The sequence below is a fragment of the Squalius cephalus genome (genome assembly GCF_949319135.1).
Source record: "Squalius cephalus genome assembly, chromosome: 9".
Classification (NCBI taxonomy): domain Eukaryota; kingdom Metazoa; phylum Chordata; class Actinopteri; order Cypriniformes; family Leuciscidae; genus Squalius; species Squalius cephalus.
This window is the reverse complement of record NC_137130.1, coordinates 19,364,692-19,382,660: the sequence shown is the minus strand read 5'-3', so window position 1 is coordinate 19,382,660 and position 17,969 is coordinate 19,364,692. Positions and strand designations below refer to the sequence as shown.

The 17,969-nt window shown below is 37.9% G+C and overlaps 1 protein-coding gene across 1 annotated transcript in view; it reads right to left on the bottom strand.

The window, feature by feature from the left end:
- The window catches only part of LOC307164543 (uncharacterized protein), a 63,344-nt gene extending 45,581 nt beyond the window's left edge, over window positions 1-17,763 (bottom strand). Inside the window, exons 1-6 of the mRNA XM_079881511.1 lie at window positions 17,640-17,763; window positions 16,814-16,981; window positions 15,464-15,601; window positions 4,885-5,030; window positions 4,421-4,524; window positions 4,090-4,282 (exon numbers count right to left, since the gene is read on the bottom strand). Of these exons, the coding sequence (XP_079737637.1) occupies window positions 4,090-4,282; window positions 4,421-4,524; window positions 4,885-5,030; window positions 15,464-15,601; window positions 16,814-16,981; window positions 17,640-17,643 (753 nt within the window). The 5' untranslated portion in view covers window positions 17,644-17,763. The remainder of the gene's footprint in view (window positions 1-4,089; window positions 4,283-4,420; window positions 4,525-4,884; window positions 5,031-15,463; window positions 15,602-16,813; window positions 16,982-17,639) is intronic.
- Between the last annotated feature and the right edge of the window lie 206 nt (window positions 17,764-17,969).

The following is a 17,969-nucleotide window of genomic DNA, read 5'->3' as shown; positions in this document are numbered from 1 at the left end:
AAAAGTTTTGCGCAAATCTTTAATGGAAATGCGGCTACTGTCCTGCAACAGATCAATATCCAGGTGGTCACCCTAGCTTTCAACCATAGCTGAAGTGGCCGCATGAAGCAGGCCCAACTGACATCCTACAGCCATCAGCCCAAGTGTTTTCTGACACAAAAAGGAGGGTTCTCCCTTTTTTGAACATCATGATTGAGTCCATTAATGCCTTGAGTGTTCCGATAAGAGGCGGGCTTGCATGGAGAGTGAATTGAGACCCACGGCCAGAAAGGGAATGCATTGGGTGGGCTTAAGTCAGCCTTTTTGAGTAAGACCCAAACACTGAAGGACGTTGATGGTCATATGTTTGTAGCCGTGCAACATACTCTCTAAGGGGCCGATCACACCTGACGCGTTTTTCAGGTTCGAAAACGCGAGGCACACAGCACTTGCCATCACACAGAACGAGCAGTGCGCGGCGTTTTTTATGTTGCTAGGCAACCACTGAAACAGCTGTCCTGTCAGTCAAGTAAACGTCAAATCAGCCAACTTTATTTACTTTCTGTTAACATTGTGGTAGTTACGGTTTGTGAAGTCGTTAAGCTCCTGGTAACCCGGGAGAGCACCACAAGTTTATCCTCCATCATCGCACTCTCCGGGCGTTCAAGCAACTGTAGCTTTCATCACTAAAACGGAAGGCCCGCCTCTCCATTCATTCGATTGGACAGTGGAAAAAAACGAGGCGCAGCGGGCGGTAAAACGCGAGCCGCAGTAGGCGCATAAACAGCACGCAGAACGCTCGCTGCCATAGGAAACCAATTGAAAATAGGCGCCTCTCACTGCAAAAAACGCGTCAGGTGTGATCGGCCCCTAAATGAGCTAGAATAAGACAATCCTCTAGGACAGGTGGTTCAGAACACAAACTCAATCAAAGATGGGAGAATACATGCAGAATACAGAATACATACGTTCATGCTTTTTGTGAATGAGCGTGGAGCTTAGGACAGACTGAAAGGAAGAACTGTAAACTGGTAGGCAACACATTCGAAAGAAAATCTCAGAAAGTGCCTGTGGCGAGGGGCTATCTGGATTAGGGATGTGCATGACTAGTCAACTAGTCGACTAAACGATACAGTTGCTACTAGTCGACACTGAAAACAGTAGTCGGTTAAACTGAAAAAAAGCCCACTAAATTTTATTATTCAAATTACTGTCATTTTAATCTTACTTGATGAAAGCTTGATGGGACCCGCACAGGTGCTGCTAATTTTACTTAATGCCATCTGCATTAAGTTCTTGATAGAACGCTTAAGAGGAAAAGCAAAGAAGCATTGTCCACTTGAAGTGCTGACTCGACGGCAAAAGAAAAGCTTCTGATTTGAGTCGTGTGAAGGAAAAATATTTGGAGGAAATGTTGCTCAGCGCCGCTTTATATAGGGAGCGAGCCCGCACTTTTTCGCATGCTTAAATGCCACTGGCCATTGCAGCGCAATGGCGTTATTCCATAAGGCTTCAGTAATTTCTGAGAAATGTGTTTCCTCTTAGCATCAGCTTCTGAAGTCGAAGTTATCAAAATCGAAAGGGAACACAAGTTACTTGTGGGGGAAGATTGTTTTGGTAACAATCATGAGTTGTGCTTCAATGCGCATATGAATATCATGGCACCGGCATGCTCATGGTTACAGGTTCTCGCCTTAGTGAGAGGATTCGAGGGTGGGGACTTAGGTGGGAACTGGATCTGCAGACCACAGACCTATAAGATTAGGTCCGCTCCTGAATTTAAATTTTTGGGTGAACTATCCCTTTAAGAACAAGGGGCAGCATGTTCACTATTAGGCTGCTGTCCCTTTAAGACCTGCATGCTTCTAACACACAGACGCAAATGATTAATTTCCCTTTAGACATAACCAACTGTGTTTATGTAAACCTTGTGTGTATTTGACAGTTTTTGTGCAATCAGACGCAAAAGATAAAGTCTAGTAATCGGGCGCTGTTTGACGCGCAAGCTTCGGATATATGCGCTCAGAAAAGCACACGTCAGAAAAGCGCGCGAATGAAATATTTAACTGGCAAGGTTTTAAAACACATTCAAATAATAAACTTTGTGATTGCGAATAAGTCCCATGAGTGTAACTCTACTGTGGCGTTAACATGTGATGCGAATGTACGTTGAATTGTATAGTATTGGGATGGAGGCAACAGAACTGCAACTGAGTTGTCATTTCATGTGCTCTTGGTGGCCACGGGGCCCTAAGCAGCCGCTTAGAACACAAATGCATTGGGCCAGCTTTGCTGGAGGCCCACTGTCCTGCAGAGTTTAGCCCCAACCCTAATCAAACACACCAGAAGCAACTTATCAAGCTGTCACAAAAAATCACAAGCTGAAGCAGTTTGCATATAAAATTTGTACAGGGCAGGAGCAAACCTATGCCCTAAGCCCGGGGTCGCCAACTGGTGGACCACGAGATCCGTCCATCCGGACCGCAAAGCTTTTTGACATAATGAAATAAATGGCAAACGCTATTTTCAAATAAAATCACATTTATATCAGGCACATCAACGGGCTGCTTACAGTTGCTGTGCTCACTGTTGCTAAGTTCAGATGCACAGTCATGCGTGCAGAGAGCAGAGAGCGGTGCGCAGATAGATGAAACTTGCAAAATGCAGAGTGAAAAATGCAGACAGATAAAACTTTCAGTGAGTGAAAAACAATGGAATTTTCCAAAAATTAGGAAAGTTGATGCTGAAAACCGGGTTTTCCGAGATGAATGGGTGGAAAATACCCATTTATTCTCCATGCATCGAGCTGTACGGGGCCCATGTGTCTCATTTGCTCTGAGTCTGCTGCTGTTGTCAAAAGTGGAAACATTAAACGTCATAACGAAGCTAAACATAGACACTTTGAAGAAACTTATCCTCAGCAGTCCGAGAGAGTTTATTTTCCCGGGCAGCACCATTCGACACGACAGAGGAGCAGGCAGTGACATCAAGTCTCAGCAAGGCCAGAAACACCTTTAGAATGTTGAACAATGTGTGGAGGTCCTCAAATATAGCACCCACACTAAACTGAGACTACCAAAGCACTGTCCTTTCCACCCTACTATACGGCTCTGAATGTTGGAGAATGATGGATAATAAGTCAGAAGACTGAAAAATATTGATTTGAATATCATATGTTTATGTCACATTTCTTTAGAAAGAATGAGCATTTCTATTTATTTTGCACGGAATTTTGCGATCTTAGGATGTTTAAGCGATCTATCCCGTCTCACTGTTATCCTTTCAGCCAGAATAACAGGGGGAGCTCAAGAATAAACAGGAGATATAGGAGTTAACCAGAATAATTTATGACATATTTAGATGCAGAAGTCCGGTATCAACAAATGCACAACCAAACATATACACGATTATAATCTTGTATGATTTGTCTAAGTTCTTTAAAAGTGGTCCCTGATATTTTCATTAGCATAATGTAAATTATTTATGGCAATGGTTAGTATAAGTAGCATTGCATATAAATATATTTCTGTCTCATACGGTGATCTAAATCATCTAGATCTATCGGATCGCAATTGGAAGTTATTTTAGACACTTGCTTATGCGTTTTGAGATGAAACTTGTTTTAAATGTCCTAAATGTTGATGCTAGCTGGTAGCCTAATATGAAAACATGGGAAATGAGCTCCTTCTCCTGACCCTTTCTCTGGTCATGACCACACCTTGAGCCCCAGTTGACCTGCTTTAGACAAAGGTATTTGGCGGGCCAAACACTCCTGGTCGTTGGCAGTGGTGGCTCATGCTCATTTTTGGCCCGACAGTGGAAACGCGGCTATTTATATTTCTGGCCTTGGCCCTTGTTTTTTTTTGTTTTTTTGTTGTTGTTGTTTTTTTTAGATCTGGACTGATTTAGGATTTTTCTTTTTTCTTTTAGGCTGTGTTTTTGAACTGCTATTATTTTGGGATTTTGGCACTTTTTCTAATAAGGCCTTGTGAATTAAAACTGCATTTGAGATCGGTCTGCAAATTGGATTCCCTATTGTATATGCAACCAAGGTTTTAGACCAGCAAGCATCAAACCCTGACAATATAGAAATTACAGAATTTTACATACAACGGCATACAGCGTTGACAGGAAAACACTCAGGCCTTTCTGTGTTTGCCTCACTGAAGGTATGACATCATTCATGAAGAAAAGATTTTGACTTGGTTTCTCATCATCAAATGATGACAGAGAGAACTGTAGAACTGAATCCTCAGTGATTCCAAGTTCATTCAGTTTATCAACATGATTGTACTCTTCACTTCTGTGTAAAGAAAAACATGTAAGAGAAATTAACCTATGTTGTCTTGGAAAACAATGATATACAATATAGTAAATCAGTAGTATAGCATGAACTAAAAATATATAATTGTATAATCTCAATTATGTGATCATTATTGACCTGATGTGAAGAACTGTTGCTGGTATACCACTTTCGAGAGAAAGCCGTTGTGTCACTTCTTTCAATGTATCACTTTCAAAGTCACATTTGATTTCAAAGTCTCCCTGTTTGAACAAATATGAGAAAAACAAGAAGACTGATGTTGATATAGAGAGACTTAAGATGGTTGTAACAGGGTAAATTTTTAACAGGGTCAATTTATCTAATTTGAAAAATGATGTAATTACTTTCATGCATGAGCACCATCATCCTGATTTAATTGTTGAAGTTGTAACTATTTGTATAAATATAAAGGATTTTGAGATCAACATTTCACTTTTGGGTTAAATAATTTAATTCTCTATCAGGTTAATGGATGTTGGCAGAGCTGTTTCAGTAGATTATTCTGTTTAAATATATTACACTGTTAATGCAAAAAAATGTGTTTTCTCCACACTTGATTCTATTTTATACATCAGTAGTACCTGTAACATTATGTGACAGCGGATGACACTTGATCCTTCCTTTTTTATGTTGGCCTGCCTTTGTGTCAGACATAACAAGTTTACACTTGGTGAAAATATGGCATACAGTTCACTTCCACTCTCAATATGTCTGTCTTTCAAAGACCCTTTAAAGATACAAAGCATGCAGAGAAATAAAATTAGTGAAAAAACATGCAGAATCGATAATGGCAAGTACGGCTTAAAGTGGCAAGAATAAGCTTGTAAACTCTTTTATCTAGATTTCTGCATTGATTAATTAAATGTGGCCTGATCTTAATTTAGCTCACAACTATAAACAGACAAAATCTGACTAAACTAATAACAAACAAACAATTGTTCTTCACATTTGTATTGAATACATTTAGTAATCATTCACAGTGCAGGGTAGATAAAGTGAATTTAGTAACTTATAGTAGCCTAAGGTAGATCCTCCTTGAAATGACAGACTAATGACCAATTATGGACCATCCCTCTCACAAATGTGTTTCAGTTGATCACTATTTCTGAGTTGTCTTGATGGCACATCCCTATTTTGTTTCAGATACAGAATCTGAATTAGCTTAAATATATTTTCTTCTTTTTCAGCCATTCTTTAGTTGATTTATTTGTGTGCTTTGGTTCATTGATAACACTATACAATATGGGTGCACTGATAAACATTAATTCATGCTGAACTAATGCACAGATAATCATGAGTTAATGAATGACTCATGAAGAACTAAACCATTCATTAATAATTACACAATCACTAATATAGGCATACAATACATTAATTGCTATTAATTAAATGTCATCATTTATTAATTCCTTATCAACATATACCATTAACTAATTGGCCTGGAGGACTGAACGACCACCAGAGGGCAGCCGGGAATTAGTGACGCTCACCGTACACCCTCTCCTTTATACAATAAGCCCTACGCATTTTTGCATATCTTTGAGGCTAAGGCTAAATCCACCCTCCCTGTGACCATTCTGCCTCCTGATCCGATGGTGGCGATGGTCAACCGGGGTTGTGGAGTCCAGAGTCTGTGCAGTGCTGCGCAACATCACGGTTTCTGCAGGGTGCCAGAGACTGTTGTTTGTGCCCAAATCTGTCCGAACTAGCATCCTGCAGTTGAGCCACTCAGACGAATTAGCTTGCCACCAGGGAGTGACTTGTACATGATTGTTTTATCATGCAGCGGTTTTGGTGGCCGTCCCTGGTGTCCTTGTCAGTTTGTGTCGGCCTGTCCGGTTTCGGTTTGTGCTGTGCAAGGGCTCCAATCAACCCCCGGCATGCCTTTCCCTTCGTGGACTTGATCACACATAGCTGTGGACTTCGTCACGGGCCTATCCCAATCCAATGGCAACATGGTAGTCCTCACTGTGGTGGACAGGTTCTCGAAGGCGGCCCATTTTATTCCCCTGCCACTTTATTCTGCCATTTTATGAAGTTGCCTTCAGCGAGGGAGACAGCAACTGTTGTCTTAGATCACGTTTTCTGCATTCATGGCCTCCTGGTGGACGTGGTCTCTGACATGGTTCCACAATTTTTGTCTAAGTTTTGGATAGAGTTTTGTCGACAGCTGGACTGAGCACCTTGGTAATGGAGAACGGGCCACACAGCGCAAGACCCTCTCCAGATCCTGGTTAGCACGCTCAGCCTGACCGTTATAGTCTTCGGGTGATAGCCGGAGGATAGACTCGCTGTCAACAGAACACAAATTTGGGAACCCTGCTGCAGACCACGTCCACCAAAAGGCCATGAATGCAGAAAATGTGATCTAAGACAACTGTTGCCATTTCCCTCACTGAAGGCAACAGTTTATTTCTCACAATTCTGAGAAAAATGTCAGTATTACGTTATGTAATCTCACAACTTTAAGGAAAACAAAAAACTCAAAAAAAAAACTAAGGATAAAAACTTGCTATTGTTTTTTTTTATTTTTTATTCCGTGGCAGAAACAAGCTTCCATAGCATACAGTGTAGACAGTATCACTAATTATAATGGGTTCTATTATCTTTGTCTGGTGTAGACAAGGTGTTACGAAATAGCATTGTCTTTGAATCCTAGACCTCAAGCTTCAACCAAACATATTCTTTTGCCATGAACAAGGCACTGGATGCGCCAGTTTATCTGATATTGTGGAATCCTGGTTGTAGACGGCTGGAAAGTGAAATCCATGGCTTAGTGTGGATGCCAAAACCAATTTGACATGTTACTTAACAATTAGTTAATAGTTATGTAGCCTCAACAAGTAAAGTCATAACATAGATATCTTTGCAAATAGCTAATGATTAATTACATTGTGATAATTAACATTAATTTACACTGTTATTAATACTATATGTTGAGAAGGAATTAATACATGATGACTGTCACATATTCTACGCCTGCTGTTTCCATCCATTCACCACCAGAGATCACCTGTTCACCATTAAGACTTTTTCACTGCACACAAAGTTACAGGTTACCCTGGACTACATTTCCCATGTTCCATGGCTTTAATTATTTCCACACCTGTAGTCAATCACAGGGACTATAAAACACTGATGCACAAGCTCACTGATTGCGGAGTATTGTTAGCCTATACGGCTGTCTAGCTGATAGCATATTTATGGAGTATATCCTAGTCTTACTCTTGTTTGTTTGCCCTGTTTTGATCCTAGCCTGGTTTCCCATGCTCTGCCTTCTCTCTGCCTGCTCTGGACTCTTGCTCGCCTTGGATTACTTCTTTCGTCTTGCATTGTTTCGTCAGACCCTGAGGCAGCAAAGCAGTGCTAAACCATGATGTTCCTTCCACCATGCTTCACAGTTGGGATGAGGTTTTGTTGTGCTTTGCCCTTTTTCCTCTAAACATCCTGCAGAGTTTAGCTCCAACCAGTTCCAGCCTATACTTGACTGGAAGTTTCTAGTAAGTCTGAAGACCTTGATTAGCTGGTTCTGGTGTGTTCAATAAGGGTTGGAGAAGCTAAACTCTGCGAGATAATGGCCCTCCGTGAGCAGGTTTGGACAACGTTGCTCTAAACAAAGCGTTGCACATTTTTGCCAGAAAGTTCAAACTTCCCAAAAGCATTGTAAGCCTAGATCGTAGTACTATTGCCACCAATGGTCTCTATACGATCAGCTCAGCTCAGTGCTTTTGAGAAACGCTGCCCAGGTCTTCAGCAATGCTGGACTCAATGTCACTTAATGTCTTTTATTAAAATTTTGGAAAGTACAACTGATTGTGTGTCATTATTTTAATCAGATGGTGTTTGTCTAAATCAGGGGTGCCCAACCCTGCTCCTGCCGATCGACTGTCCTGCACAGTTCATCTCCAACCCTAATCAAACACACCTGCCTTTAATTTTCATGTGATCCTGAAGACCTTAATTGGTTGCTTCAGGTGTGTTTGATTAGGGTTGGAGAGAAACTCTGCAGGATAGTCGATCGGCAGGAGCAGGGTTGGGCACTCCTGGGCCCAGTTTTTCAAAAGTAATCCAGTGGGATTTCGGATCACGGATTGGATCAAATCTTGGAAATGGGTTTTTCAAAAGCAAAAGAGGGATTCTGAACTAAGATCAGATCATGTAATCCGATCTTAAATTTGATCTGGATCAAACCTGCCCTTTGGGTTTTTCAGAACTTTGAACTCGGTTTGGGATCTATTTGATCCCAAAAAACAGGATTATCCTGATCCCATCAGAAGGGTGGATTCAGTTGTGATTTTTCGAACCAAATAAAACCAGAGAGGTTTTTTTTTTAAGTGAATGATCACAAAATCAATGTTTACTGATGATATATACATTTCTTCATATTTGAAGCATATATGAAGCATGTCACATCTAATGAGATATGGTAAAACAACAAAATCTACAATTTAACATTATAACAAAATAAGGAAAGTAAAATGTTTCTGTTTATTACAGTGTTTCTGTGTCTTAAAATTAAAATAAACAATGGTTATTTGTGGCCACCGGTATTTTGCCAACTGTTGTTCTTTGCTAAGCCAGTAGGCTACACTGTTGGTTCCTTTTAAGGCTCTAGTAAACAGGATTTGGTGATCCTGAAAAGTTCCTATCCGGATCAGATTGATCCAATCCGATGTTGCTTTGAAAAACTGGCTCAAAAGTAAGTTGGATTACGTGATCACGGATCGCAAAAAAAAGGATTACTAAATCCGGATCAATTTTATCCGGATTAAACCTTTTGAAAAACCGGGCCCTGGTCTAAATTGTGACTTAGATGAAGGTCAGACCACATTTCATGAGTAATCAATGCAGAAATCCAGATATTTTCAGAATTATTCTTACCACAGTATTCTGCAATAACAGTTCAATTAAAAACCTTGCAGAAAATGAATTATAAGGGAATAACAAATAAAAAAGGCAATTACAAGTTTAGATTTCACAATTTTTTTTTTCTGAGAGTAGTGACTTATACATATGATAGGCTAATACATACTTCATAACTTGCATTTGCGAGTTTATATCTCACAGTCCTGAGGGGGAAAAAATGCACATTCCAGGATATAAACTTTAAAAATTATGAGAAAAAAGTCTGAATTGGGAGAGTAATACCAACCATAATACGTAGCCACGCACATGACCTGCAGATAATAATAGTCTATATAATGTCCACAAATTAAGAATTCTTTCCCCCGACTTCTCGTTTTAATAAATTATGCCCATATTGTACTGATTCGTTCCTTCGTTTTGATTTCACTAAAACAAGGGAACGAATTATTAAAATGTGGCAACAATTTAACAAAAGGGGAGAATGAATTATTAATTGGTGGCCACAATTTAACAAAAATGGGGGAACAAATTAATAAAACAAAGTAATTCATTTTTAAAGACCCCTTGTGGTGAAAATCAAGTTGATGTTGTTTATATGTTTATGTGGTGTAATATGCTTATAAAACCATGTGTAAATTCATAGGTTCACACCATTGCTGAGTATTTTCTCCTTAAAACTGCAGTGAAAAAAAAGACAGTCTCAAAAACACGGTTTGAAATAGCTGGTTTTTCGAGATGGGTCTGTCTGCGGACGGCAAGACTGAGGGCGTAACTTGAAGGGGGCGTAACTTGAAGGGGGCGTAACTTGAAGTTGTCCAAATCACAACCGAATCACACGAGATGTCAAAAGAACGAGATTTTGTTGGCAAGACGGCAGCTCGTTTAGAGGGTTCAGAGACCACGTTAAGAATATTTTCCACAGATAACCGTGTAAGAAATGTTCATACAGTATTGTGTTTTTTTTTTTGGTACTGTTTCTGGAGTTGATAATCTATTAAAAGTTTTTATTTATTTAAAACTAAACCGTCCTCGCTTGGTGTTGTTAAGTATTTTACTGGCTGGCGTGGTAATAATAATGCTGCCTTGCTCTTGGAATTGGCGTAAAACGGCTTTCCTTGGTATAAAATGTACATGATGAACACCCTCCAATTTCGAACTTGAATGCAATGAGCTCGAAATCACGATTTCAAAAGTTGTAAATATCACATTTCTGATAGCATGTGAAAGCAACATAAGTTAACTAATGGCAGGCAATAAAAACAATATAAGCTAGCTAACGTTAGCCAGGGTAAACATTAGGCTAATTCGGGAGCTCACTCTGTAACATGATGCAACGAGTAACGTGTAATGTTATTTATTTCCCCTCACACATTGCTGCATTCAGAATAATGCAAGTTTAGTTGTGATTACTTGACGGGTGCCTTTTTACATGAATGTACCGCAGTATTTCTGAAGATCTTGTTCACCAGAACAATAAATGTTAATGTTTGTGATCATTTTAATTCTTATTTTATTTTCCTCTAGCTTCATTCAACAGTTTAAAGCAGGTGTCACCAACCCTGCTCCTGGAGGGCTACTGTCCTGCAGACTTTAGGTCCAACCCTGTTCCAACACACCTGCCTGTAATTATCAAGCAACCCTGAACAGCTTGATTAGCTGGTCCAGGTGTGTTTGATTGGGGTTGGAGCTGAAATCTGCAGGACTGTAGCCCTCCAGGAGCAGGGTTGGTGACACCTGGTTTAAAGTATCTTAAAAAATCCAAACAAATGCCAGTTGTGCAGCAAAATGGGAGATTTCTACATTTGTGTGGGCCACAGTTATGATTCAAGTCAAGGTTCTAGTGCTAAAATTATTTTAATTATCATAATATAACATTCACTTCTACATTAGACTAATGCTTTTTGTTTTAGGCAATAAGTGTTTCTTTTCATTTCTGAATTGTCTTGTTATGGTGGCAAATTAAAGGAGTAGTTCACTTTTAAAATGAAAATTCTGTCATCATATAATACTCACCCTCATGTTGTTTCAAACCTGTATGCATTTCTGTCTTCTGCTGAACACAAAGGAAGATATTTAGAAGAATGTCAGTAACCAGACAGTTTTTGGGTCCCATTGACTTCCATAGTAGGGAAAAAATATATACTATGGAAGTCAATGGGACCCAAAAACTGTCTGGTTACTGACATTCTTCTAAATATCTTCCTTTGTGTTCAGCAGAAGACAGAAATGCATACAGGTTTGAAACAACATGAGGGTGAGTATTATATGATAGAATTTTCATTTTAAAAGTGAACTACTTTAATATTGAGGAAACAGTGCTACCAGAAAAGTTCATATTTAAAAAAAAGAAGAAATGCAAACATGTTTTACACTTAAACTTTTCTTTTCTTTTGTCAACAGGTGTGGTAAACTGGAACTCCTTTTCAGGGGAGTATAAAAGGACCTACCGCATTCCCTATCTGATCTCCCGTTGCATTCAATGTGATGATTTGTACAAAGACTGTTAAAGGAGAACTCCGGTCAATTTTAACATTGAGCTCATTTTTTTGTACATTTGGAGTGCTGTCAGTACAGAGAACAACGACAAAAATCGGTGTGGCCTACACTGTGTTATCCTCTTTTTAAAATTTGCACCCTGTTGACTTCAATGGGGCAAGTTTTAAACCTGCTTTTAGCCTCTTAACATCCTTGATGTGTCATTACAAGTGCACAGCCAATGTGAGTGATTCCTTCAGAGTGAACACGAGTGAATCTGACTGCAGTAGATGTGAAAGATATGGATAAAAATTATGTTAATTCGGCCAGCGCTCATACCTGTATTTACATCCTGTTTTCGGTCGAAGTCCACAGTAATCGATTGTCGAGTTCACGCACATAGGTTTAGTTACCTATGATCACGCGCATGAACTCGACAATTGATTACTATGGACTTCGACCGAAAACAGGATGTAAATACAGGTATGAGCGCTGGCTGAAATATTATAATTTTTATTCATATCTTTCACATCTCAACCCAACTCATCCCCTTATATAACTAGGGCACAATACTTTAATTACAACAATTCATACTATACCAATCCTGCTGATTTCAACACTCAAACACAAAACACTCAATCATACACAAACTTACACGCACAGTAATGTATATTCTAACACACACACACATAGCCTTCCTTCTCCACCCTCATGGTAATCTATCCCAAAAAACTCTTTTTTTTTTTTTTTTTGTCTTGTCAATTACTGTTTTTATTTGTTTCATGTTGAATGTGTGATACATGCTCTCTATATATACTTTTTATATTATCAAATAATCATTGTTTACTGTACGTTTTATGTTCTTTACACTTTGTTTGGGTTTTGTATCGTGTGAGGTTTTGACAATATTTGTATAACACTTTTTGAAAATTTAATATAAAAAAAAGGATGTTAAGAGGCTAAAAGCAGGTTTAAAACTTGCCCAATTGAAGTCAACAGGGTGCAAATTTTAAAAGGAGGATAACACGGTGTAGGCAACACTGATTTTTGTCGTTATTCTCTGTAATGACAGCACTCCAAATGTACAAAAAAATGAGCTCAATGTTAAAATTGACCGGAGTTCTCCTTAAAGGATACTGGGGAAGTGGACAAAGAGGAAAACTTAAAGGGTTCTACTCTGAAAATGATTTTGCTGGATACTGCTGCATGGACTGTTTTTATGTGGCTGGAGGCACAATCTGATTTTCTATGACAATATTAGTGACATAAATTGTGGATTGGGTTTGCATAAACCCTCCTTGTGTTGCCTTTCAATAAAAGTTTTTTTGTGATAAGTTTGCTTGTAGTTAATTTGTCTTAAAGTATCATAAGATATTTGACAGTAGTGCATTTAACTGTTTATTAGTGTTGTCAAAAAATCGTTTGTCAGCACATCAGGCAATATGACATGAACAGATATTTAAAATTATTTATTTAAAACATGAAAAGATGTTTAACAATATTTATTTAAAAAATAATGTTTTAGACAAAGCCAAATTTCAAAAGAATATCTATATTAGTACTTGCTCCACAGTCTAGTTGAGGTGGGACAATTAGAAAAAAACAATACATTGCAATATGGTTTCTAGCAATACATTATCAATACCTTGGCAGTGGCATAAATGCATATTGAAACTTGCTTTACTGTATACAGACAAAAACAAGCATTTTGAAGATGTCATCTCAAAGGTTTATGTTCTTGAACAGCTAAGAGTCAGTTTAGTGCACTGCATTTGAATATGTTCAGTTAAACTTATGCGAGATCGATTAAGAAGCATACGAAACTAATCGCATACTTTTCTCTAATCGCTCTCACGGTCATTTGATGTCATCTCGTCATATCGCGGAAGTGGGCGTAACTTGAAGGGACGTGGCGGAAGTGGGCGTAACTTGAAGGGACGTGACGTAACTTGAAGGGGCGTGGCTTACGGCGTGACGTAACTTGAAGGGGCGTAACTTGAAGTGGGCGTAACTTGAAGTGGGCATAACTTGAAGTCTTGCGGGGTGCAGACAGATACTATTGGGTTTTTCTGATGTCACAAACTACCTTATAGCCAATAACGTCGACGTACGGCTTTAGCATTATTGTCATTATATGCCACGAAGCAGGGGAGTCTCAGGAGAAGCCAGGTTATCCCGGTTCATTATTAACGGGAACATGGTTTGTGATATTAGCAATACATTATTAGATGTTTGATAACGTAGTCAAGCAAAATGCTAATCATATTAATTACCGCTATGTGTCCGACGTAGAGAGCGATACATAAAATGCATTACCATTCTGATACATCGAACTTTATAAGACCTTGTAAGAGTGAGTGGAGGTGGGGATCATTTGCATATTCATGGATCCACGTATACTATTGATACTTTGCACGTGACGTCAAAAGTACTGGCTGGCGGGCAAGAACGTCATTCTCCAGCAATGAAACCCAGTAAACTAATCAAGGGTCGCCAGTTTTGCTATACAAAAGTTGGTGTTTTGAGGTGTAAACGACATGTCAGATCAGTTGTTATGCAATTGGATGCACTAACCGCAGATGAGATAAGCAACCTTCACAGTAGGCTACACGTCTGTGCAAATTACCATCAAAGGTAATTTCAACATTTGTTTGAATACAATATGTGTATGATCATGTAATTAATCGTGTCTTTAAGTTACTGTAGTTTTGTCAATCAACACCACCAGTATTCACCAGCTGGTTCGGCGAGTCAGCTTTGTGTTATGAGTCTAAGCTAGGCTAACTGTACGTTCACACCGCCGCCGGCGAGAGCGGCAAAATTCATTGGAAATGAATGATTTCCGGGCACTTTGACGCTCTCGCCGGTGGCGGTGTCGTCTTTTGCTAACAATAACAGAAGTGTGTGATAGGTTGTTTTGAGGTTTGCGATATCTATGATTTTCAATGAGAACCAGAGATGACCCAACAGCAGAGCTAGATTATTTACGGAGGAATTATTACTGCTCGATTATCTTAAAAAAACTTATCTGCTTTACACAATTTAGCTACCTTGGAGTTAATCCTAGTCCATAGTTATGCAGCAAGCTCGCTAACAGACTTGATATCTACTAGAAAGACAGGACTCAACGTTGAAAATACCCGTTTGTTGCCCGCCAGGTATCCGTGGTAGTCACGTGACTGCAAAGTATCAATATGAAGTTGTAGAGTTACATTCAAGCTATTTTAAGACATGAATTAAAAAAAATTCACAGTAAAAAAAAAAGTTTAAATATGTAATTTTGGTGATCAAAGATGAGTTTTAAGGGATACAATTATTGACTACAGGGGGACTTGAATTCATATCCACATAATATGTGCAGGCCTTCGTATATACAATTCAGACTTTTTTTCTCAGAATTATAAGATATGCACTCAAAAGGTCAGAATTGTAAGATAAAAAGTCACAATTTCCTTTTCTATTTTTAATTCCGTGTGAAAACAAGCTTCCACAAGATTTAGACTGCTTGTGTGAATAATGATTTAATAATCAGGAAGGGTGACAACTTGATTTTACAGATTGATATCTCAGAATCAGATAATGAAGCAAAAATCAAATCAAGAGCCAAGTTGTACCATAGTTCCATTGTATCAGACCTGATGTGTATCCAATAATTCTGTTATCAATAACCATGTTATGATGCTTACCAAATATTACAACACTATGCTTGATTCATTAATAAATAAAAAGAAACCACATTTGGTGCTGGAATTAAAGTGTCTCTGGATTCAAAATAAAACAATGTTTAAATATGATCTTCAAAAACATTTTAATACTTACATGTGTTAAAAAAGGGGTCATCTGTCAAAGGCATACCCTCAACCGTGTAAAGGCATACAGACATGTTACCGGCAACCTCATTTTCATGGCAGATTCGGAGCATCAGGTCCTCTATTGTACTTTGTGAGGGATCCATATCTGTACAATGGTCAAAAAACAAATGTCACATTATTACAAACATTAATTACCTTTTTTTTTTTTTTTTTTTTGCTTAATGTTCATTTTATGAAACCTTGCAAGTATAGGCTATGTAGCAACCATTTTATAAAAGCAGTAAGCCCAGTAAAGCTGTGGTTTAGCCTACAATTATTTTAGAATGGCTAAGGGGGTTACAATGTAAACCACAGCTTCTTGGGGATTATTGCTCTATCACACACATACACAAAGATTTTGGCAAGTTACTTAAATGATCCACTTCAACTTAAAAGAATAATAAAATATGAATAAAGGGACAGGACATTCTGCATTTATTGCATTTAATTATTTTTCTCACTGAAGCTATGTATGATTATATACTTTACACAAACTCAAATTAAAGTTGCTCCATGAATTAGCCTATTTCCCAAGAATCTGTTGGTCTTTAAAGGGTAAAGTTATTTCCATTAATTTTAGATTTGTACACTCTTGTCTTAATAACGCATATCTCTTCTGTATTTTCTCTTTTCCATAACTTCCTTATATCATAGAAAGAAAAAAGGCGGTTTAAGGTAGTAAAGATGGTCTTCAGTATCCAAAATATGAAGTCAAAATGTATTGCTTTCATTAGCATATGATAAAATGTATATTTAAACTATCAGTATACCACAATTGCTTATGAGATTAGCAAAATTGCTAGCACAGACAATGCATTTTGGGTGATTAAAATGCACTGCCCATTGACTGCCCTGTCATTCAGGTTTGTGCTTTATTATTATCATTTACTATATAATTATTGTTTCAATAAACTATCCTCTTTCAGGCACATTTCAACACTGGACTACTGTAGTGCTCTATTGGCCATCTTACCAGCCAGAAACAGATAATTCTCTCAGGTGAGCATTGTACTATTTAGATTATTTGTAGAAATTGGTCCTGTTGTGCAATTTAAGGTGAAATAATGACATGTAATTGTAAACAGTCTTGAAGCTCATGGTAGATCTGTTTTGAAAGGTTTATGTTATTGGTAAAAAATTAATTTAGAGAAGGTCATAATCCCTGATTAATTCTAGCAGTATCTGTACTTTAACTCAAACATAGTTGCATCTTGTGTTGGCATCTCCCAATGCCCAGTATTATTATTGTAATTGTCTGTTAGCGTGAGGAAATACATTTGTACTGTTTATAAAGTGTGTATGCCTTCTAAACATTTACCTCTTATCTCTTGTATCCCAGGACATTTTGGAAATCGGTAGAATATAGTAAATGAATTAAGTGACTTCATTACAGGCATTCCTTGCATCTCTGGAGGCGGTGCATTGCCAATCCTTTGTAAGTAAGCAACCATATTGCCATACCGGTTCCTCTCTGCTTGTGAAAAATCTTTTAACAGAACAAAAAGAAAATTACCTGTCATACAGTATTTAATACGCATGTAATTAGTTTATTGAAAACATGTATGGGGGAGTTGGAAAGTCCCCATCTGACTATATTTTTGGAAACCATCTTCCTGTGATTCTCTTTGAGATAAGTACGGTGTAATGTTGCACATATCCAATATAATATTTTCTTTTATTATAAAATATTATATAAAATATAACAAGGTAAGAAAGATTTATACTGCTCACTGGTGGCCATAATATGTATTATTAGCATATCATATTTATGGGCAGTTATATTTAATAAATTTAAAAAAATGGAATGGAATAGTGCATTATCAAATATTTTTTAATCAGTACTGTGAATATGAATACTGTGAATAATACGCATCCACATCTACAGACAATTTAACGTCTTCAATTAACCTATACTGCATGTTTTTGTATTATGGGGGAACCCGGAGTAAACTCACGCAGGCACAGGGAGAACATGCAAACTCCACACAGAAAGGACTGGAGACATTTTTGCTGTGAGGTGACAATGCTAACCACTGAGCCACTGTGCTTCCCCATCACGTATACGGTCATGCATTATGATGGATAAAAAAATAGATATTAATAGAATAGATTTCTCTGCTATTTTCTGAGAATAAAAGTCATACTCATGTCTTTTAAGGTCCTATCATTGACACTGTCAAAAAAATCCAGTTCTTCCTGAATCCCAAGATCAATGAATTTTTTGTAGTATTTGTCCAGTCTGAACTTCTGAAGTAAGCTGAATATTTTCTCCATCTGAAAAACATGACAAACATATAAATCTGTAGGATGATTTCTGTTCAAAATATATCCAAAACAAACATTTTTGTCCAAAAGTTGTGTAAAATGTAATTTGTGTTGAACAAATTTTATTATAATAATACAATTACTATATTTTAAGACAGAAAAATTATTAATGATAGTTTTGTTCAAGGCAATTAAATCAATTTTTTTCC